This window comes from Odocoileus virginianus, chromosome 17 (genome assembly GCF_023699985.2).
Source record: "Odocoileus virginianus isolate 20LAN1187 ecotype Illinois chromosome 17, Ovbor_1.2, whole genome shotgun sequence".
Taxonomy (NCBI): domain Eukaryota; kingdom Metazoa; phylum Chordata; class Mammalia; order Artiodactyla; family Cervidae; genus Odocoileus; species Odocoileus virginianus.
In genome coordinates, this window is record NC_069690.1 from 18691993 (window position 1) to 18718713 (window position 26721).

General features: G+C 50.6%; 4 protein-coding genes across 4 annotated transcripts; 1 reads left to right on the plus strand and 3 right to left on the minus strand.

Moving 5' to 3' along the window:
- Positions 1-265: 265 nt before the first annotated feature.
- On the minus strand, positions 266-8783 carry POLDIP2 (DNA polymerase delta interacting protein 2). Its single transcript, XM_020884773.2, has 11 exons — positions 8539-8783; positions 7139-7220; positions 6179-6276; positions 5388-5484; positions 5143-5218; positions 4804-4911; positions 4244-4380; positions 3347-3373; positions 3012-3137; positions 1985-2064; positions 266-1266 (listed from the first exon to the last, which is right to left on the minus strand). Exons 1-11 carry the CDS (start codon positions 8697-8699, stop codon positions 1152-1154), a joined length of 1107 nt encoding a protein of 368 aa, XP_020740432.1. The 5' UTR covers positions 8700-8783; the 3' UTR covers positions 266-1151.
- A 57-nt stretch (positions 8784-8840) lies between these two features.
- TMEM199 (transmembrane protein 199) lies at positions 8841-13411 on the plus strand. The gene is made up of 6 exons (XM_020884781.2): positions 8841-9101; positions 10797-10870; positions 11196-11285; positions 11786-11828; positions 12041-12153; positions 12452-13411. The coding sequence occupies exons 1-6, from the start codon at positions 8900-8902 to the stop codon at positions 12545-12547; spliced, it is 618 nt and encodes a 205-aa protein (XP_020740440.1). The 5' UTR covers positions 8841-8899; the 3' UTR covers positions 12548-13411.
- A 6850-nt stretch (positions 13412-20261) lies between these two features.
- SEBOX (SEBOX homeobox) lies at positions 20262-22536 on the minus strand. Its single transcript, XM_020884774.2, has 3 exons — positions 21894-22536; positions 21567-21727; positions 20262-21400 (listed from the first exon to the last, which is right to left on the minus strand). The coding sequence occupies exons 1-3, from the start codon at positions 21922-21924 to the stop codon at positions 21020-21022; spliced, it is 573 nt and encodes a 190-aa protein (XP_020740433.2). The 5' UTR covers positions 21925-22536; the 3' UTR covers positions 20262-21019.
- Positions 22537-23335: 799 nt separating this feature from the next.
- VTN (vitronectin) lies at positions 23336-26304 on the minus strand. Its single transcript, XM_020884775.2, has 8 exons — positions 26131-26304; positions 25918-26037; positions 25509-25841; positions 25290-25429; positions 24870-25026; positions 24502-24654; positions 23749-24105; positions 23336-23531 (listed from the first exon to the last, which is right to left on the minus strand). The coding sequence occupies exons 1-8, from the start codon at positions 26192-26194 to the stop codon at positions 23419-23421; spliced, it is 1437 nt and encodes a 478-aa protein (XP_020740434.2). The 5' UTR covers positions 26195-26304; the 3' UTR covers positions 23336-23418.
- Positions 26305-26721: the final 417 nt, after the last annotated feature.

Sequence of the window (26721 nt, forward strand, 5' to 3'; positions counted from 1 at the left end):
GGAATTCTCCAGGCCAGAATACTGGAGTGGGTAGCCTTTCCCTTCTCCAGGGGATCTTCCCAACCCAGGGATCGAACCCAGGTCTCCCGTATAGCAGGTGGATTCTTTACCAGCCGAGCCACAAGGGAAGCCCAAGAATATTGGAGTGGGTAGCCTATCCCTTCTCCTGCAGATCTTCCCGACCCAGGAATCAAACCATGGTCTCCTGCATTGCAGGCAGATTCTTTGCCAGCTGAGCTAAGGTGGAGGATTAAGGACAACACTATAAAGGGCTGGAACTGAAATTTAATATTAACTCAAGAAAATGACCTCTTTAACAATCACTACGGTAGTCGGGGAGCAAGCAAGAATCCTAAGAATCAGGGCAAAAATGCAGCACATTTTTATCTCTGGCTCTTGGAGATCTTAGAGAAGCTCAGAAAGTAGTTTGGCTTAGTCACTGTCCATACCTAACACTCCTTGGCTGAGTTTCTGCATTTCTGAACTGGAGGCTTGACAGACTCGTGCCCATAGCTGGCAGGCCCACTACTCCAGGAAACCCAACAAGCTTGCCTCACTCCTTTGACCTTGCTGCCACCCTCCAGCCCTGCACTTGGCAGAGCGTAAAGAAAACAAGAGTCCAGTCCAGCCCCCGCTTACTGGCTGAGTGACCTGGGAGACATCAGCCAAACCCCTGCCCCACGATGGAGACAGACACCCTAGCTGAAGGGGCAGCTTCCAGGAAGGGCGGTTAAGAACAGTAACCAAGGGCCCCCGCCGGGTCAAAGAAGGAGCCTGAGACCCTGAGGGCAGAAATGGCGAGGGCGGCCAAGCGTGCACTGGTTTATTGACCAAACCTCACATTCTAAACAACTGTGTGACAGGCTAGGAAACTCCTCCACGCCTATGGCAGCTGAACACAGAGTTCCTGATGGAAAGGTTTACTGGAACACAACGTAGGCAGGGCTTACGGGGAAGGCCAGCCTTGGAGGAGTCCCACGTGGGTCTTCTGGAGAAGAGATTACTCCACCCGCCAAAGTAAGAACCCCGCAATCAAATGGCACAAACGATTAAAGAGACCCACTATGGCCGTGACAGAGTTCTGCAGCAACTCTCATGGGATGTGAGCTGTTGTTCGGGGCAGAGCCCGGGTGCTCAGGGCCCCTGCTGGCCTACCAGTGAAGGCCTGAGGGCGGCGTCTTCTCGTCTTTATTGCTTTCCAGGGAGAAGGGAGGGATCCGGACGTCAAAGTGGGAACCATCAGGCCTCTCGAAGCGGAAAGTGCCCCTGGGAGTCAGAGAGAAACTGGTTTAGAGGTCTGGAGAGCCCTGTGCCCTCAGCACCAGAACTGAGGCAGGATAAAGTAGGCCTGGGCTCTTCTGCCTGGCTCATGCCAGGATAACACTGGTCCAGGGACCCAAGAGCCCATCCTGGCCCTTCATGAAAAGAAGAAATGAAGTTGTCCTGAATTCAGTCTTCGATGCATTCTGCGTAAGCCACCCAACTATGCTTTCAGGTTACGGAGTGAAACACCAAGGGAAAAAAACCAACTCATCGGCAGCTCTGCAGCAAAAAGTCACCAGACCACTTTGAACTAAGTCTTCATCCCACAGGGGCCTTCCCAGATGACACAGTGGTAAAGAATCCACCTGCCAAGGCAGGAGATGCAAGAGACACAGTTCGATCCCTGACTGGGGAAGACCTCTGGAGAAAGAAAGCTCCAGTATTCTTGCCTGGAAAATTCCATGGACAGAGGAGCCTGTCGGGCTATAGTCCATGGAATTGCAAGTCAGACATAACTGAGCACACACACACACACTCATTTCACAAAATCACAGAGAACTGGGAAAGTCGTAAATCAGGCAAGACTCACACACCAAGAACGGCAGATACAGCTCCACCTCTGGACTTCACTGGCCAGAGTGAACCGCGTGCTGTGAGCTCTCCCGTTTCTGACCTGCAGTGTCCACAGACCTAAGCCACACTCCCACGCCCCCCTACTCACCACATGTGCCCACTGGAGGCCTGCAGGGAGACATGGCTGCTGTACTGGAAGGCGGGCTGCTCCTTGGACAACACTGGCTCCTGCGAGGGTCCAGGCAAGACAGGTCAGCCCAGACAAGCTCCCCGTGCCCCAGGGCCACACGCTGCCCATCACGGCGTTAGGGCCGGATGCCCTCTCACGCCTCCCACCCTAACGGCCAGCCAGCACCTCCTCTCACAGCACCGCCACTGACCTGGGCCTTTTACTCTGACCCTGGGAAAGATTATCTCAGATTGACCATCTGAGGTTTCCAGGCAAAGATGCCAAGCCCAAGATCTTCTCTGCAAATATCCCTTTCAGCATCCATTCACTAAGTGCCTTATGATCAGCAAACTTCTGCTAACTTAAGTCCTAGTAATCATAAGGTAATAGATATCATCCTAAAAAACTGAGATTCTGGTTAAATAACCTGACCAAAGTTATGCAGCAGTAAACAACACAGTGAGCATCTGAAAACAGATGAGTTGCAAAGCCCTGTTCTTTCTATCCCACACAGCCTCCCCAAGTCCCTGCTAATGTGTATAACTGCTTACTGAATGTGGCCCCTTCTCTTGACTTTATTTCTCAGGTGACTGGGTGGGGTAGCACAGGAATTGCAAAATCAGATCTCATCAAGAGCCAGCCGAGGATGTACGTGTGTAGAGGCAGAGGAAGGACAACTGGGAGTGGTGGAGGGTGTGTGCCACACCCAAGGGCTTCCCAATTCAGATTCTTAAAAAGGGTGGCCACCAATGTCACTTGCTTGGCTCCAAATCCAGGGCCTGCTACTCCGCGCTCCAAGGACCATGGGCTAGTTAATAACAGTGTCATCACCTGTGAAATGGGTCATAAGACACCTCCCTCACGGTGAGGTTTCTCACTCTGAACAGTCCTGCGCTTTCACACACTGAACCTCTGTCCCTAACCACAGAGGAGGAGACCATGCACCAAGCTCCCAGGCCTGCTGGGTAGGACCAGAAACCAAGATTATTAGCCCAAAGATGCTCACCCTGCCCACCACCCCTCGGCCTCGCACGGTCTCCAAGGTGCCGGATAGACTGAATATCCTCCAGTGTCGCTCCCGGAGTTGAACCACGTCACTGTCAAGGTTCTCCAAGCGGATGCAGTAGCGCCACTGTGGGAATAGGGGAGAGATTTCACGTCTGAGAAGGAACAGAACTTGGGCTGGCCCCCTGGGAATTATAAGAGAGCAAAGGGCAACAAAGGCCAACACCTGCACTGCATGGGTCTCATCTCCCACCCTGGAGGTAAAGCCCCCACCTCCCAACCTGCCCCCACAGGCACGCCTCCTGAGCTCCCCTCCTCCCGAGATTAGACACTCACCCAGTAGACGTGCGAATTCTGGGCTTCCTGGGGAAAAACAAAATACAAAGAATTTCAGTCCCTGAGGGTAGAAAACGTCTATTCCAATCAACATCTCTCCAGTGGAGCAGATGTATTAGGACGGATGCAAAGACAGAACAAAGTCACAAGTATCTTGATGTACTAACTATGGCCAACATGCCCAGAGGGAGGCAGGCTCCCTGGGTCCTTCCCTGGCCTCCTTCCTCTTCATCCTATCAAGATCACAGAGCTGGATGAGAAGAGAAAACAGAAGAGAGGGCTCTTCCCTCTCACCACTCTCCCGTCAGCCGCCGCCCCTCCCACCCACTACTGCTGTCCAGGCTGCTGTCTTCCTCCTCAGCCTTCCCACATCCCAGCAGGATTACAATCCTTGGAAGGCTGTATGTTGGCCTCCCCCACTACCATGAGCTCCTGGAAGGCAGGTACAATGTTTCATTTTTGTCTCCCTAAGACCCAGGTCACGGCCAAGCAAGAAACAGTTCAATAAATGTATAAAATGTGGGAATCCTTCCTTCTTTCTTTCTTTCCTTGTTTTTTAAAAAAAGAGTAAATAAATACAATGTGGGAAGATGAGCCTACGGTGATTTAAACAAGTATGGGTATGTTTTCCAGAATCATGGCTCCCTTTGAGCCAGAAGAGAAGAGAGAGTCAACCTGGAGGCCTCCTTCCTGGGATCTGAGAGTTTCCTTGCTCCAGGTCTTGGCGTCAGCTCTTGCCAAGAGGGTGCTCGACCCCAACCAATACATGCAGCACTGGAATCCAGAACCTCAGGCACATGGTTCAAATGCGGGACCCACACCAGCAGTCACACTGGGGACACCACACAGAACCTGGGGTCCCAGCCTTGAAGGAAGGTACCAAGGCTCAGCACCTACCCTCATGCCCATGTAGAAGGGGATGACGGTGACACGGATATTCTCAGTTGTTTCCCGGTGGACATCAGAGAGCTCCAGCCAAGGGTGATTCTTCTCCTGCCAGGCCCGTAGTGTCTCCCGAGCCACAAAAGGGGGTGCTGGGGCAAGAAATGACTGGTTAGACCAGGCCAGCGGCCAACTTCTTCTCTTATAAAACCCTTCCCAGTGATGGCCAAGGTAAGTGAGACACATGAGCCAAAGCAGCAAGGCTGGAAGAAGGCACAGAGCTCCCTACCAAGAATAAGCCCCAAGGAGGAATATGACGTCAGGGAAGAGAAATGGCCTGGGAGTTGGGAGCCCTGGCTCTCAGATCTCACTCTGCCACTACCTAGCAACCCTGAGTCGCTCTCAGCATCCCTGAGCCTGTTTCCCCATCTGTGAGGAGGAGATAAAGGCCATCCACCTGACAGGTCGAAAGGGAGGTTGAATAGAGCTGTAGAAACAGCTTTGAAACTGCTTCTGTGACACGGTCTTTGAAGAAGGGCCCTCCCATTCCAGCTTCCCTTTATGAGAGAGGGTACCTTTTGTCTGGTCATACTGAAGAAACCTTTCAAAGAGCTCGTGCTGGATGGGAACCTGATCAGTGGAGGTGTAGGGGAGGATGTCTTCGTGGCTGACATAATCCAGGCCTGGCAGAGAGACAGAGATGGGAAACTCACGAAGGAATGGGGAAGAGTGGGGCTGAAAAGAAACTCAATTTCTTGGCCTTGTCCCAGGGTGGGACGACCCTGGCACCACAGCTCTCAGCATCTACACGCCCTCCCAGCAGATTCGAGGACAGCAGAAAGGCACTGGAATTCTCTCCCTGAGACACACCAGACCCCTCACCGATAGGCACCACTCAGACGCTCATAACTCACCTGGGATGGCATAGAGGGCCCGGCTGTCATCGTGATTAGCCAAGAAAGTCACAGCTTCTGTCTGAGATCTCTGAGACTAAGGCAAGAGGCAAGTCAGAGGTTTTCTCAGTCACTATCCAATCTTGAGGACCTGGGGCCCAGTGCAGTGTGGAACTGTTGGATCCCTCTCCTTCTCTTAGTCCCCATCAGGGTCCAGGCCTTCCCCATGGAAAGGAACCCCAGGCGCAGCGACCTTGCTTACTTACTATATGTGGACAGTCTCGGGCATCAATCAGCACCTGATAGTAAGTGTGAGTTTTGCCTTTCACCTCCTTTGAGCCGTGGCCAGCAGGGTTCTCTGTTCTATGGGGCAGGAGGAAAAGCCCAAGATCAACCTGAGAAATGGAAGCAGGGCCTGCCCCAGCTCCCTACCACCCCCTCACCTAAACAGACCAGTGCCTGAACTGAAGGGGCTTAGCAGCAGCTGGTCAGATGTTCAGCACACACCGGCCCAGCGCTCCCCAGTCAGGAGCAACCAATAGAGTGTGGTGAAGAGTCATCCTTTATCTTACTCTCTGGATGCCTCTTTAAAAAAGGGGCCAAGCTGAGAAAATCAAACTGCTGCTTCAGTCCCTGGAGCCCAGAGCACCCCACTCTTCTCACATCCCAGGGGCTCTCTGTGATCACTTAATGGAGCTGGGCCTTTTCTTTTTTTTAAATGTACTCTAGTGATGGTAAGAGATGAAGAGAAAGCTTCCAACTGAACATCAAGAAATCAAGAAGCCCAGTTTCCCAGATGCCCTCTGGGGTACTGATAATGCAAACTAAGAATGCCTGGGGTAAGCATCCTGGGGAGGCCCGAAGGGACCCTTTGGCTTAAGATTCAGCACTCAGCACTTTTGTCTCCATGGGCATCAGTGTCAAGGGAGTGTTCTGGGACTATTCCTAAGGCCCAGGATGATTCTGTCCTCACCGCTGGGACTCCAATTACGTAGGTCTACCATGGGTCGGGCCTCCTCCAAAGGATACTGTGAGGCACAATGAGAGGGAAACTTACTTTTCTGGGGCTGCAGAAGCCACATCCCGGTCATAGAGTCTGGCCTGCCAAGGAAACAGGACAACACCTCGGTAGCCAAAAACACTGTGAAGGAAAAGCTGGGAGAAAAGAGAGGCTTCAGTGAGTCTGCAGCCTAGCGGGTGCATCCAGGCAGGGCCCAGACCACCAAGTGGCACAGGTGGTGGCAATCCCAGCACAAGGTCTTGCTATTCCTTCCCCTGGACTCTGAGATCCACCCAGACCAACTGTGGAACACACTTATTGTCCCTTTACCTGGCTGACTTCTACTCAGCCGTCAGGCCATGGCCGAGGCCTCGAGGAAGCCTTCCCTTCCCTTCCCTCCCTTCCACTTGGCACAGTGTACAGCTGTGAACCATGTGCATACTATAATTCTTTTCTTAGACTGTCAACTCCATGAAAGAACTGCTTTCTGATTTAATACCAATGCACAAAGCCCTGTCTATTAGAGGCACACAGAGGAAAAAGGCTGAATAAACGAAAAGTCCTTCTTATCTACAAGAGGCCTAAATCTATCTCAGAAGATCTGGCATAAAACTAACTCAGAAAAACAGCCTCACACCCAGAACTTAATTCACTGCACTCAATTCAACTAGAACAAAGCATCAGAAAAGCAGGAGTGCTTTTCTGAAAGCTCCCTCCACTGACTTCCCACCAACCATGATGTTAGATGACTCTTCAGCAATAGGACTTTCTCCTCAATATAGTTCAAACCATCTCTGTCCACACTAACTTGGAAACAAAACCCGATGACGCATGAAGTGCATTCAAATCCAGGAAAACAGGGGGAAAAAACCATCTTAAAACAACAAAACTTTTGATTCTGGTCTGGCACCAAACACCAAGGCAGAAAATCATGATGTCCAAGCCTGTGGCCAAATTTTACCCTTTCAGAAGCTGAGCACACCATGAAAACGAAGGATGACGCCGCCCTGCACTCACCTGTCCGGTCTCATATTTTCCATTCTGTTTTGGCACCTCAAACACACCAACTGTCTCCAAAACTTTGCCCTCTGGTCGGTTTCTGATTAGGAAGGAAAAAGAACAAGCAACTGAAAAGCTAAGAAGTGAAGGGTACTAATCCATCAGAAAAAGCTACTAGGATACTGGGAGGGCGGGGGCCATGACAGCAGAGAAGGGTCGCAGCAGTGGGGCCAGCTGAAGCAGGGAAGGGTCCTGCCAAGCCACCCCTCCACAGAGATTCTGCTGCTTCGCCTCTGAGGTCCAGCCACAGATGCCCATGAGATCTACAGCTCCCAGATCACTTTCTTCCCTCTTGACTCTTAGCATTCCTCGTATCACGCCCTCAGACCCTTGCCTCCAATTCTTCCCTGACCCATCCTCCTGACCTCCCACAGCAGTGAGTGACTGCCTTTCCCACCTTGCATTTCAGTTATTTGTGTCACTGTCTTATCTCCGCTAGAGACTGTAAGTTCCCCGGGAGCAATGCTTGTGTCTGATTAGCCTGTGCTCCCTCTCAGAGCCTAGGGTATAAGGGGTGCTCAAAAGAAAACTTCTTTTGTGTCATCATGCCATGTCCATCTCCACCTCTAAACTGCAGTCCTCGTCCTGGCATTGCACCAGTGTTATTCTCTCAATCAAGTTTTTGTTCAGATTTATATCAATTTTCAGAGGAGTCTTAAATTGCAAATAGCTATCATCTCTCCCCCATGTCCGTGTCTCATCTCAGCCACTAAATGGTCAGCTCTCACAGTGACTTCTGGACTGGACTGCTTTTTCTGGGGGCCCTTCAAAGCACCGTTTTCTTACTATTGTGGAGAGGTGAACTCCATGTCTCCTTCCACTTGGTTCACCTGCCCCAATTTGATCTCTCTGGTCCCATCCCTAGGCACATTGTTCACACCATCCCCGTGGCCTCAAACCTCCTCCTTCCTCAAGTCACATGAAGAGAGAATGTGCCCCCAAGGTCACACTGAAGCCTGGGACCCACGCAGGGCGCAGACTCGGGTCCTGTTTCCCATTTCCAGCATCTTTCTGAGGGAGGCCTTGACCCTCAGTCACGGGCTGGGGGTTCAAATCAAAAGCCCTAGCACTTAATTGAAGGACTTCTCACTAACAGTGGCGCTCGGATGCCCGCATTCGAGGAAGTAGGCTTTGCTCCGAGAGGGTTACTAGTTCCCCCTCAGGGCCAGTCCGGCACAATCCAGGACTCTGGGCCGCGCTCCCTTCCTCGCTCCTGGCACGCGTCCCAGGTAGCGCAGGTCGGCTCTCGGCCGGAACTTTCCCCCGGCTCGAACTCCTATCACCCTCTGCCGCTGGGCCCTCTGGCCCGGGACACGCTCCCTAGGCTCCGGGCCCGACCCCCGCGCTCCGTCCCTCACCGGGACGAGAGGTGCCTCCGCGTCGTCGTGGCCGCCACGGGTGGGAAGGCCCCAGCTCCACCCGCCGCACAGAGCGGCCTCGGCCCCCGGGTCCCAGTCAGCGACCGGGACCACCAACGACTGCCCACGGTCAGGGCCCGCCGGGCCACACAGCCCGCCATGTCTCGCCCGAGCGCCCGCTGGGCTGCTGACACACTGCCCGACCCGCGGCCGGGCGGCGTTCCGCCCCCGCCCCACACTGCCCCGCGCCGTTGCCCCGCCTCCTAGGCCCTCTGCCCCGCCTCGCGAGCTTCGCGCTTCTTCCGGCGCAGGCGGACGGATGTCTCGGTTCTGGGTCACCTGACCGTGAAGTCGGCTAGTCATGGCGTCTTGCTTGTTAGCTGGCGAGCGATTTGTACGCGCTCTGGGTCCTGGTGGGGAGCTGGAGCCAGAGCAACTACCCGGGAAGTTGCGGGCAGAGCTTGAGGCCGCGCTAGGGAAGAAGCACAAGGGCGGCAATCGCCCGGCTCGCCTGGTTTCTTTCCGCCTGATCCGGGATCTGCATCAGTACTTGAGAGAAAGGGGTGAGCCCAGTCTCCGGTTCAGGGTCGCCTCTTTTTTTTCCAGAGTTTAGGCCGTCCTGAGGTCTTTTTTCCTGAGCGGTGTATCTGTTGCTGAACCAAACTCGCGGCTTCTTTCATGACTCCCAGCAAACCCAATATACTGAGGCAGGGTTCTGTTGAAGTACAGTATTTAATGCAGAGTGCCAAGCAAGGGAACGGGAAACAAGGCTCAAATCCACTCTAGTTTGGAATTTGAGTTAAGGAATTTTCGTTTAAAGGAGGAGAACAAAGAGGCTGGGAATAATTGTCGTGTGATATTTCCTAATTGTGGTTTCAGGAGTCAGAATCTCTCTGATTTAGGATTCTCAGGTCAAGTGGTCCTTGGCTCCTGTGTCTGTTAGCTCACTTTGCCCTGGAGAAGCAACCAGAGTTTTCAGGTTAATGATGATATTTATAGCAGTACATTAAAGATGTTGTCAACATAGCAGTTTTAATCATCTGAGTCTGGTTCATTAGTATTCTGTTAACACAGGATAGAAGTTACAGGGGACAGGAAAAGGAATAAAGTTTTGGATAGAGAGATTAATCGTAAGGTCAGTAAGGAAACTCAGTTTTAGGGGGACTGGGTTTCAAATCCATCACTCTCTTTGACCCATAGAATGATCATCTGGCCAACCCAAGAGTCACCTCATAAACCCTGGGGAACCAACCTACTCTCTTTATAATTTCCATGGGAATTTTTCATGGATGACAAAATTTATTGTGCAGTTCCTGTTCTCTTGAGTCTCATCTTTACGTCTAGGCCCACATGACCCTTGAGAAAGTCCACATTCTAACTCAGTAGCACTGCACAGGTTCAGTTTCTTTCTTTTAAGCCACATTAAAAAAAATAATAATAACAACATAGTGAGCTCACCCTGTATGTGAATCTAGATTTCTTTCCATCTTAAGAGTGGTCCCATCTGAGAGTTGGTTGGTTTTTGTTTTTGGATATAGAATGACGGGAAGTTCTGTTGAAAGCTCTGGACTGGGAGTGGAATCTGAATTGTAGTCCTGGCTCTGCTATTGACTCTTTGTGGAGGAGTCATTCCTCTTCCTTGAGCCTCTGTTCCTTTATATGTAAAGGGGTCCAACATGACAAACTGGCAGGTAAGGTCTTTTGCCAGAATTAACAGCCTGCCCAGAAATGGGAAGGGTAGATTATTCAATTATTAGAACTAAAAAGGACCTTAGAGGTCATCTAGCACAGTGTCTTCTAAGTATTCACCACCACTAGGCCTTAAATCTATTTAGGGCAAGTTCTATTGTGGCCACAGAAATAACCTAACTTAAAGATGAATATAAATGACCTACGTGTTACTAGCTGTGACATTGGTTGGGTAATTGAGAGCCAACAATTAAAGTCACTATGCAGCACTAGGATATACTTAATGTATGTGGGATTATCTTAGTTTCTTCCCAATTGAAAATGATCCTAGAAATGAACTGATACAAGAATAGCCATGTTTTATTCTGGTAGAAAGACTTGGTGGGCTGGGGACTTCTTTGGCAGTCCAGTGGTTAAGATGCCGTGCTCTCAATGCAGAGGGTGTGGGTTTGAACCCTAGTTGGGAAACTAAGTTCCCACATACCTCATGGCAGTGCCAAAAAAAAAAGAATTGGTGGACTAGATCCTTTTCTGATCCTTCAACCTCACCTCTATGCATTTTTCCTCAGGTTCCAAACTATACCTTCATGAGCTCCTAGAAGGCAGTGAAATCTATCTCCCAGAGGTGGTGAAGCCTCCTCGGGTACGTAAGGGATTATATTTGTGAAAATGGATGTTGACTCAGTTGGGTTTATTCATTTTGCTTCCAAATTTATGAATCTTTGAGCACAAAATTTGTTCTTTGAATCCTTGAGAGCTGGGGTGGAGGAAACCAGATATTGTCCTCCCAGTCTGACAGCTTGGAAAACTGATACCCCCCAAAAAAAGACAATAGTTTCCAAAGCACTGGAGGCAGGACTGGTGCATGGGTCTTCTTAGCAGTACTTTGCCCCCCGAAATCAGTGATTGTGACGTGTTTTCTAGCAAGCTCGAAATATCATTCTTCTTGTTTGATTTTTCTGCCTCAGAACCCAGAGCTAGTTGCTCGTCTGGAAAAGATTAAGATACAGCTGGCCAATGAGGAATATAAGCGGATCACCCGCAATGTCACCTGTCAGGTAAGAGCCCACTCTTCAATGTGTGGACCCTGTAGCCCCTGAAAGCAGGGCCCTGCACTAGGAAGATGCACAGATGGAAGAAACAACGTGGAAACCTGGTTTGTATACTATTAATATTAAGGGACTGTAGAAGCTCTGTGCTGCGTACAAGCCAAATACAGTTCCCATCCTGTTTAGTGAGACTGTCAGCTCAGATGGTGACTGATTTTTAAAGGTTGTAGAGGTGGAGATGAGCCTGGAGCTGTTCTTTTGACAGAGCACCCTACTTTTCTCTGGCATGCACCTGGCCCAGAGGAAGAGAGGGATACACGAATACTCGAAAAACACATCTCTTCTCTGAAATGCTTGATCCAGAGAAGAATCCAACTGGTCCTAGACAAAATCCAGGGAGAAGATAGAACTAGTGTGTTGGGTAATAAAGAGGGCTGAGCCCAGACTGACCAATGAATACTCTCTGGGCTGCTTCCATTCTGAAATCCTTTGCTTTTGCTTTTTCCAAGGATCCAAGGCATGGCGGAACTCTCAGTGACCTGGGAAAGCAAGGTGAGGTACTAGGAAATCAGGCTGCAAAAGCCTCTCACTGGGATGGGTCAGCCATGGTCCTCCTTCCCACTCCATTGCTCAGGACTTAAGCCTGAGCTGTTCAGGCTTGCTGTTTGAGGGAAGCCTGGCTGATGGGGGAGGCAACTGTGAGATAAAAGGGCCTTGTGGAGGATGCTGACCTAAAAGTTTCTTGCCCGGGCTCCTCCCCAAAGTGAGGTCAGTGAAGGCTCTGGTCATCACCATCTTCAACTTCATTGTCACGGTGGCGGCTGCCTTTGTCTGCACTTACCTTGGAAGCCAGTATATCTTCACAGAAATGACCTCGGTGAGTAGGTTCTGGGTAGGGCAGGGTGCCCCAGTTGGGAGTGTTGGTGGGATAGGGAGGAGGTATGCAAAAATGCCTTGAACAGGTTTTGTATTTATATGATAAACAAAGGGAGTGTTTGATCTATCTGACAGTCATGGAGGTAGATAATAACCTCAGAAGAATCAGGATCTGGTTTTCTTCCCTTCCCCCCAACTTACGGGCTGGGTTGAGGGCCTCTCCATCCTTGTTGGGTGCTAGAGGCTGCAGAGCTGGAAGCTGGCCTGCATCACGTAAGCCTGATTCTCTCCCTTCCCAGCGGGTACTGGCTGCCTTAATCGTGGCCTCTGTGGTGGGTCTGGCCGAGCTCTACGTCATGGTGCGGGCGATGGAAGGCGAGTTGGGAGAACTGTAACTGTGCTTCCTCATTGAAGTCCGGAGACTCCAGGACTGCCAGTTGCTGATCCTCAGTCAGTGATTTGTACTCAGCCGAGTCAAGGCCACCTGCTCTTCCTGCGGGACAGTCCCGTCCTGTCCGTTAACAGAGGGGGCAGTAGAGGAGACTCAGACAACAGGAAAGAACTGATCTGTCTGTACATCTTCCCGAAGCCAGTGCCCATCTGCCTTCTACTGTCCGTTCTGGGCATTGCTGGGGCTGGGGTTTTTTCCCACTGGAATCAAAGAGAATCCAGGCCTTTCCAGAAGTAGACCATACTGCCTTGAACTTTCCCAGGTGCACAAGTCAGTCGTCATCCTTGCTCCACATATCTTGATGCAGACCTGTAATTTATATCAGAAGACTCCAGAACAGCAGAGGGATTTGCTTTCTCCAGTTTGTGCTGGAAGGAGAACTGATCAGAGGACATCAAATAAAAGAAAGCCAGCTGATGCAGGATGGTGCAATTGTACGCAAGGCAACTTTTTGGAATCTTAGTTTCTGCCTTCATTTTCTTCCTTCTGCTGGCCTTGTTCAGATTTTCTATGTTTCTGCCTGTCTTCACTACTCATCAGCCCTCCTTCAACTTCCCACCTTCTGGTCACCCTTTGCTCTGCTTCCAAAAATGAAAACAATGCAGATAGTAAAGCAGTATGTCTACTTTTAATTGCAAAACCCCTTGTACTTCTTTGTATCTGTAAGGAGAGTATGCCTACTGTGAATTGTCTCAGCTAATGATTCTTTGTAGACTGGTGACTGTTTTCAGATTGAACTATATGTGTAATTTATATGAGTATACACAAAGCAAAAATACATGGTATGTGTACATATTGTTATATATAAGCCTGTTATAGGTTATTTTATGCGGATTCTTAAACATGTTTGGGTAAGTGCAAAAAATAGTATGTAAAATTATTTTACATGATTGCTTTCGGTCTTCAGAACCATTCCAGAGGTTAGGAAAGGAAGCAGTTGTAGGCCCGTTTTCCAGAAGACAAGACCGAAACTGAGAGAGGTAAAATGACCCTCAGCGGTCCTTTTTCTGTTAAATGGAGCCAAAGACTCCTAGGTTATCTTGAAGTCTGTGTAATGTTAAACCTATAAGAACTTAGATTAGTGGTGTGTTGGTGGAATCTGTGTAAGTCTTTTAGAAATTATAGTGGCATTATTATTTATCCAATAAATATCAAATCCAGCATATTCTTTTTTTGTTTTGTTTTGTTTTTTTACTTTGGCCATGCCACGCGGCATGCCAGATCTTAGTTCCCTGACCAGGGATTGCACCCGAGCTCTCTACAGTGGAAGTGTGGCATCCTAACTACTGAACCATCGGGGAATTCCCTCCAGGGTGTTCTTATTTCAAATCTTATGACAACAGAGAAGTCCACAGACTTCCACAGTTGTGAGACTTAATTCAGGTCTGCTCCTAATGGTAGACCCTTTCTTTCTGTTTGTTCAGTGTAGGAGCTCCTAAGGTCTTTTTTTTTTTCCCCCAAGACACTCTTCTGTTCTTAGAAATTACACACTCATTGACTCAATAGACGTTTCCTCTACAGGATTGCCAGTTTCTTGAGTTACAGCAAGTCAGCCTCTCAGGACAATATTCTCCATGAGCAAGAAGGAGGGTGTAGGCGCTTCTGTTATACCACACATCATTTTGTTGAGAAATCAGGATTTCTGTTGTTGACAAGAAGAAATATCAACTTGAGAAAAAATACAGGCAGCGTTTTACAGTGTTCTTAGAGACCCTGACTGTTTAAGACTGAGTTAAACAGCTACATGAATCACTCTTTGCTCCTGATGAGCAAAGCGAAGTCAGATTTTTAGAATTCAGGTAGATACCGTCTCTTTTCAAGTGGCTGAGTCTTGTAAGTAGAAAGAACTTTAACCTTTGGACTAATATCCATGCTACATGCTTTAAAAATCTGTTTGAATTATTTGTTTTGGTCTGTACTCCATTCTTCTGCTTTGGCAATATCTCTGGGGTATATGGGCAGAGAACAGTAAGAAAAATAAGGGGAAAAAATCTACAGATTTTATCCTGATACATATAAATCAGAACAGAGAACCAGAGAATTTTAAAACACTACAGAAACTTAAGAGAAATTCATTTTCCCAGCCAAGTTGTTCACAAAGACACTAATGTTCCAGAGGATCATCTGACTTGTCCCAAGGCTACAGAGCTTAGTTATAGCCAAAACTCCGACCCCTGGCTCTTGGCTCTCATGTCACCATTCTTTTCAAATAACGCTATTCAGTCTCTCTTCTTAAAATTAGAAAATTGGTCAAGTGAAAGTACGTATGAAGTACTAACATGGAGTGGGAACTTATTCTCACCGTGTACTTAATAACTGTTAGCTGCCTTTTCTCTCCCTGACCCTCAAGTCTTGAGGTTGAAGTTTTCATTGTGTCTGTTGCAGTTCCTAATTTTCTGTTTTCTCTCGCTTCTTTTCCTTCATACTTAAAATGCTTGAGGGAAGAGTGGCTATATTTGCCTGTATTTGTTTAGGGTCTCTATTAAGCTTTGGTATTAGGGAGCCTGACAACACATGTGCCTTCAGACAGACCTTTGGGGGTTAGACTGATCATCGCTTTGCTCTTTGGCATTAGTCAGTCATATAGAACTACCCTCCACTTCCACTCTCATTAAAGAAAACATATTTCATACACTGACCTAAAAATGTCTGGACAGTTCTAATGATCTGCATCAGGGATCAGCAAAAAGAGGTATTTAAAAAATGTAAAAATATATTTGTCTTAGCCATAAGACAAGAGTGAAATAATGCCACTTGCAGCAACATGGATGGACCTAGAGATTATCATACTAAGTGAATTCAGAGAAAGACAAATTTCATACAATAATCACTTACATGTGGAATCTAAAAAAAATCATACAAGTGAACTTATTTACAAAACAGAAACAGATTCACAGGCTTAGATAATAAACTTACGGTTATCAAAGGGGAAAGGTGGTGGGGGGAGGGGTAAATTAGGTTGAGATTAATATATACACACTAAAGGAAATCGGTCCTGAATATTCATTGAAGGACTGATGCTGAAGCTGAAACTCCAATACTTTGGCCACCAGATGTGAAGAATTGACTCTTTGGAAAAGACCCTGATGCTGGGAAAGATTGAAGGCAGGAGGAGAAGAGGACGACAGAGGATGAGATGGTTGGATGGCATCACTGACTTGATGGACATGAGTTTGAGCAAGTTCTGGGAGTTGGTGATGGACAGGGAAGCCTGGTGTGCTGCAGTCCATGGGGTTGCAAAGAGTCAGACGCAACTGAGCAACTGAACTGAACTGATAAATAAAATAGTCAACTAGGACCTATTGTATAGCACACGGGAATCAATATTCTGTCATAACCTAAATGGGAAAATAATCTGAAAAAGTGTGTAGGTATAACTGAATCACTTTGTTGTGCACATAAAACTAGGAACATTGCAAATCAACTATGAAGTGTGAAGTGTTACAATCTCTCAGTTGTGTCTGACTTTGCGACCCCATGGACTTTATATTCCAATATAAAGTAAATTTTTTAAAAGCTAAAGGCAAAGGAGAAAAGGAAAGATATCCCATTTAAATACAGAGTTCCAAGGAATAGCAAGGAGCAATAAAAAAGCCTTCTTCAGTGAGCAGTGCAAAGAAATAGAGGGAAACAATAGAATGGAAAAGACTAGAGATCTCTTCAAGAAAATTAGAGATACCAAGGGAATACTTCATGCAAAGATGGGCACAATAAAGGACAGAAATGGTATGGACCTAACAGAAGCAGAAAATATTAAGAGGTGGCAAGAATACACAGAAGAACTGTACAAAAAAAGATCTTCACGACCCAGATAACCATGATGGTGTGACCACTCACCTAGAACCAGACGTCCAGGAATGTTAAGTGGGCCTTAGCAAGCATCACTATGAACAAAGCTAGCAGAGGTGATGGAATTCCAGTTGAGCTATTTCAAGTCCTAAAAAAATGATGCTGTGAAAGTGCTACACTCAATCTGCCAGCAAATTTGGAAAACTCAGCAGCGGCCACAGGTCTGGAGAAGGTCAGTTTTCATTCCAATCCCAAAGAAAGGCAATGCCAGAGAATGTTCAAACTAGTGCACAATTGCACTTGTCTCACACGCTAGCAAAGTAACGCTCAAAATTCTCCAAGCCGGGCTTCAACAGTATGTGAACCGTGAACTTCCAGTTGTTCACGCTGGGTTTAGGAAAGGCAGAGGAACCAGAGATCAAATTGTCAACATCCGTTGGATTATCAAAAAAGCTAGAGAGTTCCAGGAAAACATCTACTTCTGCTTTATTGACTATGCTAAAGCCTTTGTGTGGATCACAACAAACTGGAAAATTCTTAAGAAGTGGGAATACCAGACCACCTTACCTGCCTGCTGAGAAATCTGTATGCAGGTCAAGAATCAACAGTTAGAACTGGACATGGAACAGACTGGTTCCAAATCAGGAAAGGAGTATGTATGTCAAAGCTGTATATTGTCACCCTGCTTATTTAACTTATAGTCAGAGTACATCATGCAAAATGCCAGGCTGGATGAAACAAGCTGGAATCAAGATTACCAGGAGAAATATCAATAACTTCAAATATGCAGATGACACCACCCTTATGACAGACAGTGAAAAGAACTAAAAAGCCTCTTGATGAAAGTGAAAGAGGAGAGTGAAAAAGTTGGCTTAAAACTCGACTTTCAGAAAACGAAGATCATGGCATCCAGTCCCATCACTTCATGGCAAATAGATGGGGAAACAATGGAAACAGTGACAGACTTTATGTTCTTGGGTTCCAAAATCACTGCAGATGGTGACTGCAGCCATGAAATTAAAAGACGTTCCTTGGAAGAAAAGCTGTGACCAACCTAGACAGCCTATTAAAAAGCAGAGACATTACTTTACTGACAGTGGTCCATCTAGTCAAAGCTATATGGTTTTTCCAGTAGTCATGTATGGATGTGAGAGTTGAACTATAAGGAAAGCTGAGCGCCAAAGAATTTATGCTTTTGAACTGTGATGTTGGAAAAGACTCTTGAGAGTCCCTTGGACTGCAAGGAGATCCACCCATTCCATCCTAAAGGAAATCAGTCCTGAATATTCATTGGAAGGACTGATGCTGAAGCTGAAACGCTAATACTTTGGCCACCTGATGCAAAGAACTGACTCCTTGGAAAACACCCTGATGCTGGGGAAGATTGAAGGCAGGAGAACGGGACAACAAAGGATGAGATGGTTGGATGGCATCACCAACTCCATGGACATGAGTTTGAGTAAATTCTTGGAGTTGGTGAAGGACAGGGAAGCCTGGTATGCTGCAGTCCATGGGGTCGCAAGAGTCGGACATGACTGAGCGACTGAACTGAACTGAACTGAAAACTTAATTATTCAGTAAGATTCCCACAAAAAATAAATAGATATAAAAATAAAAACTACCCACAAAAAAAGTGATTAATTCATATGTCAGAGACTTTGAAATACATGCCAATGTTCATTTCAGTTATGTCTAATAGTAAAATCCTATATTGGATAAAACTTAAATATCAGTAATAGAATGATTAAGTAGATTATAGCAATAGATACATTTTAAAGTATTATACAAAATAATGTGCAAAATAAATTGCTATACAACCCTGGAACATTAAAAAAAATTAGCTATACTGAACACCGAAACTTCTTTGGAGAGTCACAGCTGTCTTTTTTTTTTTTTTTTTTGGCTGCATCAGGTTTTAGTTGACACATGTGGAATCTAGTTCCCTGACCAGGAATGGAACCTGAGTCCCCTGCTTTGGGAATGTAGAGTCTTAGCCACTGGACCACCAGGGAAGTCCCCACAGCTGTACTTACCTGTGCTAAACTCCGTGGCCAGGGTCCCCACATATCCTCAAGCTTTCACAGTCTCCACGTAACTGGATTCTGGTTGGGAGACTTCCAAATTTTAGATACAGAGCAGCCTTTTTTCTTTTTTTCTTGGCTGTTCAGCTTTCAGGATCTTAGTTCCCCAACCAGGGATCCAGCCTGCACCCACGGCAGTGAAAGCACCAAGTCCTAGCCACTGGACTGCCAGAGAATTCCCATGGAGCTGGACTTCTTAAACTGCTTCTGACCCAGGGCAATTTCTCAGGATGCAATTGGAGTCACTCCCCGCATACTCCTCTTTCTTGGGAAGGCATCCTCACTTGATCCCAGCCCCTACTCACAAGCCAAGAGACTGCTGTGGCATTGAGTAATTTGTGTGTGTGTGAGTCGCAGTCGTGTGTTTGCGACCCCATGGACTGTAGCCTGCCAGGCTTCTCTGTCCATGGGGATCCTCCAGGCGAGAATACTGGAGTGGGTTGTCACACTCTTCTTCAGGGGATCTTCCCATCCCAGGGATCAACCCTGAGTGTCCTGCATTGCAGGCAGATTCTTTACCCCCGAGCCACCAGGAGCTCCTTTATGGGCCAATCAGGCTTCTCAGGTGGCTCAATGGTAAAGAATTCGCCTGCCAAGGCAATAGATGTGGGCTCGATTCCTGGGTCAGGAAGATTCCCTGTAGAGGGCATGATAACCCACCCCAGTATTCTTGCCTGGAGAATCCCATGGGCAGAGGAGCCTGGAGGGCTATACCCCTTGGGGTCGCAAAGGGTCAGTGACTGAGCATGCACACGTACACGCATACATGGGCCACTCTGCTGGCTTCTGGACCTAAAGCAGCCAAAGCCTGACTGCCCGCTGAGGAAAGGGCCGTGGTACCAGTGACCTCCATCTGCAAGGGCAGAATCAGAAACAGGAGTCAGGTGGCCTTTCCTCCGCTTCTCACCCCACTTGGGGAGCTCTGCTCTCAGGCACTGCCTCTGTCTCACCTTACCACGCTTTCTCCAGTGCAGTCTGGGCCCAGGGCTTCCTGGGGAGCAAGGGGAGTCCTTGCCAGAAGCCCAGAGAAACAAGAAGCTTGGGACCTTCCCAGTTTCTCATGTCCCACCGTATGGAGCATGCTAAGTCCCTTCAGTCGTGTCCAACTCTTTGTGACCTTGTAGACTGCAGCCCGCCAGGGTCCTCTGTCCATGGGACACTCCAGGCAAGAATACTGGAATGGGTTGCCCTGCCCTCCTTCAGGGGATTGAACCTAAGTCTCTTACATCTCCTCATTGGCAGGTGGATTCTTCCCACTAGTGCCACCTGGGAAGCCCGTATGGAGAAGGAGTGGGAACTAGCATCCACTGAGAGCTTTCATACATACTATGTGTCACGCACCACGTGAAGCCCTTCACCTACATTATTGCTTCTCATTCCCAAAACAGGAAATGAGTATTACCATCCCCATTTTTTCAGGCTCCTAGACTTCCGGAGAATTCCAAGACTGCATAGCAGCTAGGATTTGAATCTAGCACAGACCAATCGCAAACTCCAAGCTCCAGAAGCTGAGCAGCTACAGAAGCACAGGGAGCTGGAGTGTCCTGGAACAAGTGGGCGCAGGAGCAAGGGGTGCAGCTGAGGCTCCCTTCTCTCCAGGGTCCGTCAGCCGGAGCCCTAAGCCCTTCGATTAACCCTCCTCCCTCTAATCCCAGCAGAAGCATGGGTAATACATCCCACCCCAAATCTGCACGGAACCTGGCCCTATTTAGGGATTAGGTGATGGAGATAAATTTCAAAAGCAAACGGCCCCCATCCCAATTCATTTGCAGCACAGAACAATCCAGATTAAGGTACAGAGTTGGGGTTTTATTTGAAGATTAGTTGGTATTACAGATGACAGTGATACCAAAACCCAATGCTGCCAACATGCACGCTCCTCCCCACCCCATCCTGAATCTGCAGGTTGTCTCTGCAGCCCCAGGTCAGAGGGCAGCCAATCTCATATTTGTGAAAATTAAATCAACGTAAGCCCTGGGCTTCTATTTCTACTTTATGACTTTAATATCACTCCCTCTTCAGATCCATGGCTCTGATTAATTTGTCCAGGTGGCAGGAGGACAGGAGAGGGGGGCCCTGAACTATAAAAGGACTGGTCCCTGCAGTCTAAAATTAGGATCAGTCATCTCCCAGCTTACTTAACAGTCAGGTAATGGCCTAAAGGGTCCTTGGGTACAGGGCAATTGTCCATTGTCCTTTAAAGGGAGGAGGTATTGTCAGCTGGGATGAGAAGAATTGGGAAACTGGCAGAAGTGGAAAACATGGGCTTCTATCTCATCCCTCTGTAGGAACCTCATGTCGAGATGATGGACGGGGAGGGTGCTAGGTAGCAGGAGCCAGGCCCCCATCACGCCATAGAATCTGTATCTAGGCTGGTCTGGAGGACAGTGGAAGGGAGGTATCCCTGAGCTAATACTTTCTTCCCGTAAGAAAACTCCCTTGTGTAAAAGGAGGGTTCAGGAGATCCACTTATGGTGTGTTCAGTCTTAAGGGGCAGAGTGGGCTACAGGAGCCAGAGGAGGGGTCTTGCAAGTCCTAGATCTAGGTTAGGAGTGATCCAGGTTGGTGACAATGGCAGAGGCATAGATGAGGTCAGACAGGCTGCCCAGTGAGGTCTGGGGAGCAGCTCGCTCAGAAGAGAGGTGGGCCCCTGAAGACCCAACTGGGGCCCAGGGGGCTGCAGCTTTAGCCCTCACCCAGCCCTGCCCTGGCCCCAAGCCAGGAGCTGGGCAGGAGGCCTGTCGACACACACAGGAGCCCTGCGCTGTGCTGTTGGAGGGTGGAGGCTGGCCAAGCGTCCGGGGCTCCGGGGACCGCGGGATGGTGTCCGGAAGAGAACGGGACCTCTGGGGAGGCTCAGGCCTGGGGCTTAGGCCTCCTGGCTTTCTATCCTTGATTCTCTTGGCTCTGCGGTTCTGGAACCACACCTGGTAAGGAAAGAAGGAGCCGCTTCTGGTTCCAGCACCCCCTCCCCCCAGGTACAGGGAAAGCGGAATCTGGAGGCAGGATCCCCGGGGAGAATGGACTGTGGATCACGCCTAGAAACTCACTGTGCACGTGCACCCCACCCTGAGGCGGGTAATCGCAGCTCACCTGTATCTTGGCCTCAGGAAGAGAGGTGACCCGGGCCAGGTGCTCACGGGTGCCGATGTCGGGGTAGGGCCGTGCCGCAAACACTCGCTCCAGCTCCAGCAGCTGCCCTCTGCTGAAGGTGGTCCTCTTTCTCCGGTGAGGACCCAACCCACTGGCACAGGCTGCAGGCCGGGGTGGGGGGTCAAGCCAGGACTCCCTGTGAGAGCCTCCGCCCCAGTCTCAAAGCCCCCAGTAGACCCTGAAGCCCCTACTCCCCACCCCTCTTCAGCCTGCCCCATCACACTTTCCCCACGTCCTCCCCCTGCCCACCCTTTCCCACCAGATCACCTGCTGGAGATGCATCCACTGGGCTGGTCATGGAGCCGGCAGAGTAAGGAGCCAGACGGCCATGCCAAGGCTGTGCCCGCACCAGTCCCCTCCGAGTGTGGGGTTTTATCTGGCTCAAAGGCCTGGCCCCGCCTCCAGGAGGGGGGAATCCGGGAGGAAAAGGAGCCTCGTGGGAATATGGGTGGGGCAACCCTGCTCCTCCGGGGCTTCACCAAAGAAGCTGGCCTCATCCCCCATTCCTCACACTTCAAACTCTGGCAGTCTATGTCTGAAATCCTGTACTTTATGAAAATCCTCCCATGGTTCCATCCAGGAAGGCATGGATGCTCCCAGGGCTTCAGCTGCCCTTCCTGGGGCCTGGGGGGCCTGCTGCCTTTGGGGGAGACTGGGTGGAGTCCTATCCCATGACTGAGATGAGGCTGGGGAAGCTAGATAGGATGTGGAGGATGATGGGGACAGCAGATGAGCCAGAGCCACCCTCCCCTCAGCAGGACAGGGAGCAGATGTCACTACCAGATCACCCTCGGGTCTGCTTTAGAGCTTGGCCTGCTCCCGTGGCCCCCTAAGAGCCCAGGTGGACTTCCTAGAGTCCAGGAACTTGGAACCAGAGGAAGTTCCACAGGTATGTTTGGCAGGGGGGGGGGGGGGGTGGGGGGGGTGGGGAGGCATTTAAGAAAGATGTTATTATGGTGTTCTTGTCCTTAGAAGTCTTCTGGGCCACTTTTCCAAAAGAAATGGGTGCATTTGAATTTCCTTTCGGTCCCTGACTATCTCTGTGTTTCCTGCCCCAGTGCCCTGCACCCCAGACCCAAGACAGAGACCTCAAAACCCCACCATTGTAGGGATAGGTTTGGGGGAGACAGTGATCACCTTCCCAGGGGCTTTTGAGCGTCTGAGCCAACAGCATTTCAGGTCCAGGATGGGCAGAAAAGCTAAGCCGCAGTCCACTACCTCCTGTCCCCCTGCCCCTTCTAAGATCCGGGTCAATGACAAGAGGCAAAACAAGCCCCAGGCTGGGTGGAATGACTTGGTGACTCCTGTCATCCTTAAGAGGGGTTCAAGTCCCTGCTTAGCTGCTGGTGGGTTGCTGGGGATTGCTTGGTGTGGGAGGAAGGCTTGCATTCATGAGGCTTTCCCAACAGGTTTTCTGGCTCACTGAGAGGGCCTGAGCCCAACACAGGCTGGACACAAGGAGGATCTTCTTTGTCCCCCCCACCCCACCTCCCGCCAAGCCATCCTGACTGCCCGACTTCCCCTCCTTTACCCAGGCAGAGACCCCTGCCTCCTGCCTCTCCACCTTGGTCAGGCCAGGAGTCCTTTTTTTTCTTTTGGCCACACCACGTGGCACATGGGATTTTACATCCCTGACCAAGAACTGAACCCATGCCCTGGTTTCTTAACCACTGGACTGCCAGGGAGGTCCCAGGACAATAGTCCTAAACTCAGGGTCAAGGGATCTTTATTGAGCTGGAAGGAGGATGCTGGATTAGGGAGCAGCAGAGGCCAGCTGTCTGGACCCAGACTGCTACGCATGGCCAGGGACTGGGCAGCCCAGCCAGTACTGGGCGATGGAGCGTGGGTAGGGAGGGATCACAGTGTCCACTCGCCGCGTGCGAAGGTTCACTCGGTAGTACTTGTCTGCAAGAGAGGTCGGGAGATGGGGTGAGAGACACAGCCTGCCCATCCTGTGCTAAGAAGACCTGGGTGTCTCCTGGAAGGGTGAGTGAACATCCACCAGGCACCCGAGGACTCCTGGGTCCTCGTCACCACTCAAGGGCTGTGGTCAGCCCCCAGGGACCAGGGACAGCAGGAACAACCCAGCCAGACCAGCTACAGGGCGGGCAGGGGCTCCCACCTTCTGAGAAGAAGTAGACACTCTGGATGGGCTCACAGGTGGCAGGCACAAGCCAATCCATCTCATAGTTATCATAGTTGTTGGCTCCCAGGCCCAGCTCCTCGCTGGAGAACCAGGATAGCCAGGTGGACCGAGATCTCCGGTAGGGGTTCTGACTGCGGCTACGGCCACGGCCTCGGCCACGGCTCCGCAACGAGCGGTAGCGTTTGCGATGGCGGCGCGCAGACTTAGTCATCTTGGCCTGGGGGAAGCTGGGAGCTGAGCCTGAGACATAGATGTGGCCGGCCATGGCCGCATCCAGTCGTCTCGGCAGACCAAGCCAGTCGCGGCTGATGAGCCGGGGCTGTCCAGCACCACCTGCAGTGAGGAAGGGGTGAATGCAGAGCTTTGGCAGCCAAGAATGGGCTGTCTGCCTTGTCTAAGGACAGGCATCAGGCTAGTGGCAGAGCCCCACATCCTGGCCTTTCCTCTGGCCTCCCTCCACCGTAGCCCTCCCCGGTTGCCCCAGTCACAGCCCCTCCTTCTGCTAGCTGTGCTAGGCAAAGTCCAAAGTGTGGGGTCCAGGTGGAGGCAAGCCTCCCCTCACCAACGTCAACAGAAGCAAAGTCTGGCCTGAGCAACCTGAGCAAACAGCTTTTGATCAATCGCTGCACAATTGCAGCCTCTCAGGCTGGCCCAGCCCTCCCTCTACCTGGGGGCTCCCAGCCCCCTGGACCGGGAAACAAGACTCAACCTCCCACCCTCCCTCCGTACCAGAGGGACCACCCCAGAAGAGAAGTCGGAAGATGTCCTCCCAGCTGTCCCGCTGCATCAGGGCAAAGTGTTTAAACGCGGCCGGCTGGGAGCTGCCTTCACACTCCTCTTGACTGGGCTGCTGCTGGAACACATATTCCCAGTAGTGGTTGCCTGGGGAGGGGTGGCCATGAGCGAGACTGGAAAGCCCCAAGGCTGTGGAAGTTGGGAGCTAACGGTGTGGGTGGGAGTAGGGGAGGTGGGGTGTGGAGGGGAGGTGGGGTGTGGAGGGGAGGTGGGGGAGAAACACAGGCCCGTCCCCAGTGAAGCGTGGAAGAAACCCAAGACTGCTCCACCATCTGCACACCCTTCCACCCACCCCTGAGTACCCTTGAAGAAGTAGACCCGCTCCCTGCCGTTGTAGCTGTGAGCAGGGAGGGCCAAGGCTGCGTCCACATCATCCGGAATACCCTTGAAGCCATCCGCGATGTTTCGGGGGAAGTCAGGCTCCAGGACACCGTCCTCAAAGCGCCAGTACAGACTACCCTAAGGGGGTGGGGAGGAGAAGGGGGTGGGCAGGCAGTTGGCTGTGCACAGAGGTGCAGAATCCCCCAGTCAAAGCGAGCAGCTCTAGTTCCAAGCTTGTTGCTCAGGAGCTGAAGCCTTGAGCTTTTATGTGCTCACAGAGCCCCAGCCAGGGACCACAGGCCGAATCCAGCCTCCTTGCCCACGCTGGTCCTGGGCACAGCCGCTCTCAACCGCTACCCAGATACTCTCAACCCTGACCCACAGCCCCCTGGGCCTGGCACCTTGAAGAGGTATGTCTTTCCCTGACAGTTGACACGGGTGAAGGCAGCATCAATGGGCCCCTCGATGCCCCAGACATCTTGGATGAGTTTGGGGTATCCAGGCCTCACTGCCTTTTCATCCAGCTCATAGCAGTACAGCCCTGGAGGGAGGGATGTCGTGTGAGGGGGGATGCCCCTGGGACAGACCCCTACCCCCAAGTCCTGCCCCCCTCGAGTCACCTCGGAAGGCAAAGAGGGAACCGTTCTTGAGGTCGGTGAAGGCATCGAAGGGTTTCCCACTGCACGTTTCCTCCTCTGCTGGGGACTCAGAGATCCCTGGGTCACTGGTCTCCACTTCAGGCTCTGAGTCTCCCCGCCCAAGTAGTGGGGCCTCTTTCTCAGGGCTGAGAACCGGTGCCTGGACAGGAGTCTCTTGGGTCTGGGCCTGCAGAACAGGGGCCAGGGTAGGGCTCTCGGGCTGCGCTTCAACGCTGAGGTTGACTGTCTGCTCTTCGTTGTAGTCATAGAACCTGTACTCATCTTCTGGCAGATGGAACACATCCCCACGAGTCACTGCGGGCAGGGAGGGTGGCGGTGAGCCTCCAGCTGCACCGGCGACCCCAGGCCCGCCCAGCCGCTCTGCACGCACCTTGGGGCTTGCACTCGGCCATGAAGTCGGCACAGCAGCTCTGGTAGTAAGAACAGAGCTCGTCACACTGACACTTCCTGGTGGCATTGAAGCCCTCGGCGCAGCGGCCCTTGCAGGACTCTGTGAGGAGCGGGTGTCAGCTGGCACGGCCAAGCCCAGGCCACCCTTTCCCAGCCTACCTTGACCCCAATGGCCACCAACATCCCCCCGCACCTTGATCAGCCACAGCAGCCCATGCCAGCAGGGCCAGCATCAGAAGGGGCCTCCGGGCTATCATGGCGGGGCCTCCAGCCTCCAGCCTGGTGAATAGGTTCCTGCGGTCTCTGCTTTGATGCCTGAAAAAAGGAGGAAGCGGAGAGACAGGGAGTGGAGGTGGGCGAACCAGAGAAGAGGCGCTGCCTTTTCTACTAATCTGTTTGCTCCACCTCCAGCCCAGCCCCCAGTGCCCCGACCCCAGAGACTATTGCAGCAAAGGGTCATGCTCCTAGAACTGTGGGTCTGGGACAGCTGCGAACAGAATCCTTGCCAAGCTCAGGGACCTCTCTGAAGAGGACCAGCGCAGTGAACCTGGAGCACAGAAAGAAGTCCCACTCTGCCGATCCACTGGCTGTGTGACCTTGGGCAAACCGCTTTACCCACCTTAGTTCTCTTTTCAGGCAAATGAGACTACTCATATTTGCCTCATAGGGTGTTGGGAGCTAAAGCCGACAAGAAGTCCAACTCCTGGAGCAGCCCCAATTTCATTCTACTGCAGTGGTTATTGATCTGTGATCTGTTTGATGAGGCACATCTCTGGCTGGGTAG

Excerpts from the sequence above, each read along its gene's own strand:
- POLDIP2 (XM_020884773.2), bottom strand. The coding sequence starts at position 8,699 with ATGGCGGGCTGTGTGGCCCGGCGGGCCCTGACCGTGGGCAGTCGTTGG. Across the intron at positions 5,219-5,387 it reads CCCGAGACTGTCCACATATA|TCTCAGAGATCTCAGACAGA; the intron begins GTAAGTAAGCAA and ends CTCTTGCCTTAG. Across the intron at positions 1,267-1,984 it reads GCCTCCAGTGGGCACATGTG|GGGCACTTTCCGCTTCGAGA; the intron begins GTGAGTAGGGGG and ends TCTGACTCCCAG.
- TMEM199 (XM_020884781.2), top strand. The coding sequence starts at position 8,900 with ATGGCGTCTTGCTTGTTAGCTGGCGAGCGATTTGTACGCGCTCTGGGT. Across the intron at positions 9,102-10,796 it reads TCAGTACTTGAGAGAAAGGG|GTTCCAAACTATACCTTCAT; the intron begins GTGAGCCCAGTC and ends ATTTTTCCTCAG. Across the intron at positions 11,829-12,040 it reads CAGTGACCTGGGAAAGCAAG|TGAGGTCAGTGAAGGCTCTG; the intron begins GTGAGGTACTAG and ends TCCTCCCCAAAG.
- SEBOX (XM_020884774.2), bottom strand. The coding sequence starts at position 21,924 with ATGACCAGCCCAGTGGATGCATCTCCAGCAG. Across the intron at positions 21,728-21,893 it reads AGTGGATGCATCTCCAGCAG|CCTGTGCCAGTGGGTTGGGT; the intron begins GTGATCTGGTGG and ends CCCGGCCTGCAG. Across the intron at positions 21,401-21,566 it reads TTCCTGAGGCCAAGATACAG|GTGTGGTTCCAGAACCGCAG; the intron begins GTGAGCTGCGAT and ends TTTCCTTACCAG.
- VTN (XM_020884775.2), bottom strand. The coding sequence starts at position 26,194 with ATGATAGCCCGGAGGCCCCTTCTGATGCTGGCCCTGCTGGCATGGGCT. Across the intron at positions 25,027-25,289 it reads GAAAGACATACCTCTTCAAG|GGTAGTCTGTACTGGCGCTT; the intron begins GTGCCAGGCCCA and ends CCACCCCCTTAG. Across the intron at positions 24,106-24,501 it reads CTTCTGGGGTGGTCCCTCTG|GTGGTGCTGGACAGCCCCGG; the intron begins GTACGGAGGGAG and ends TCCTCACTGCAG.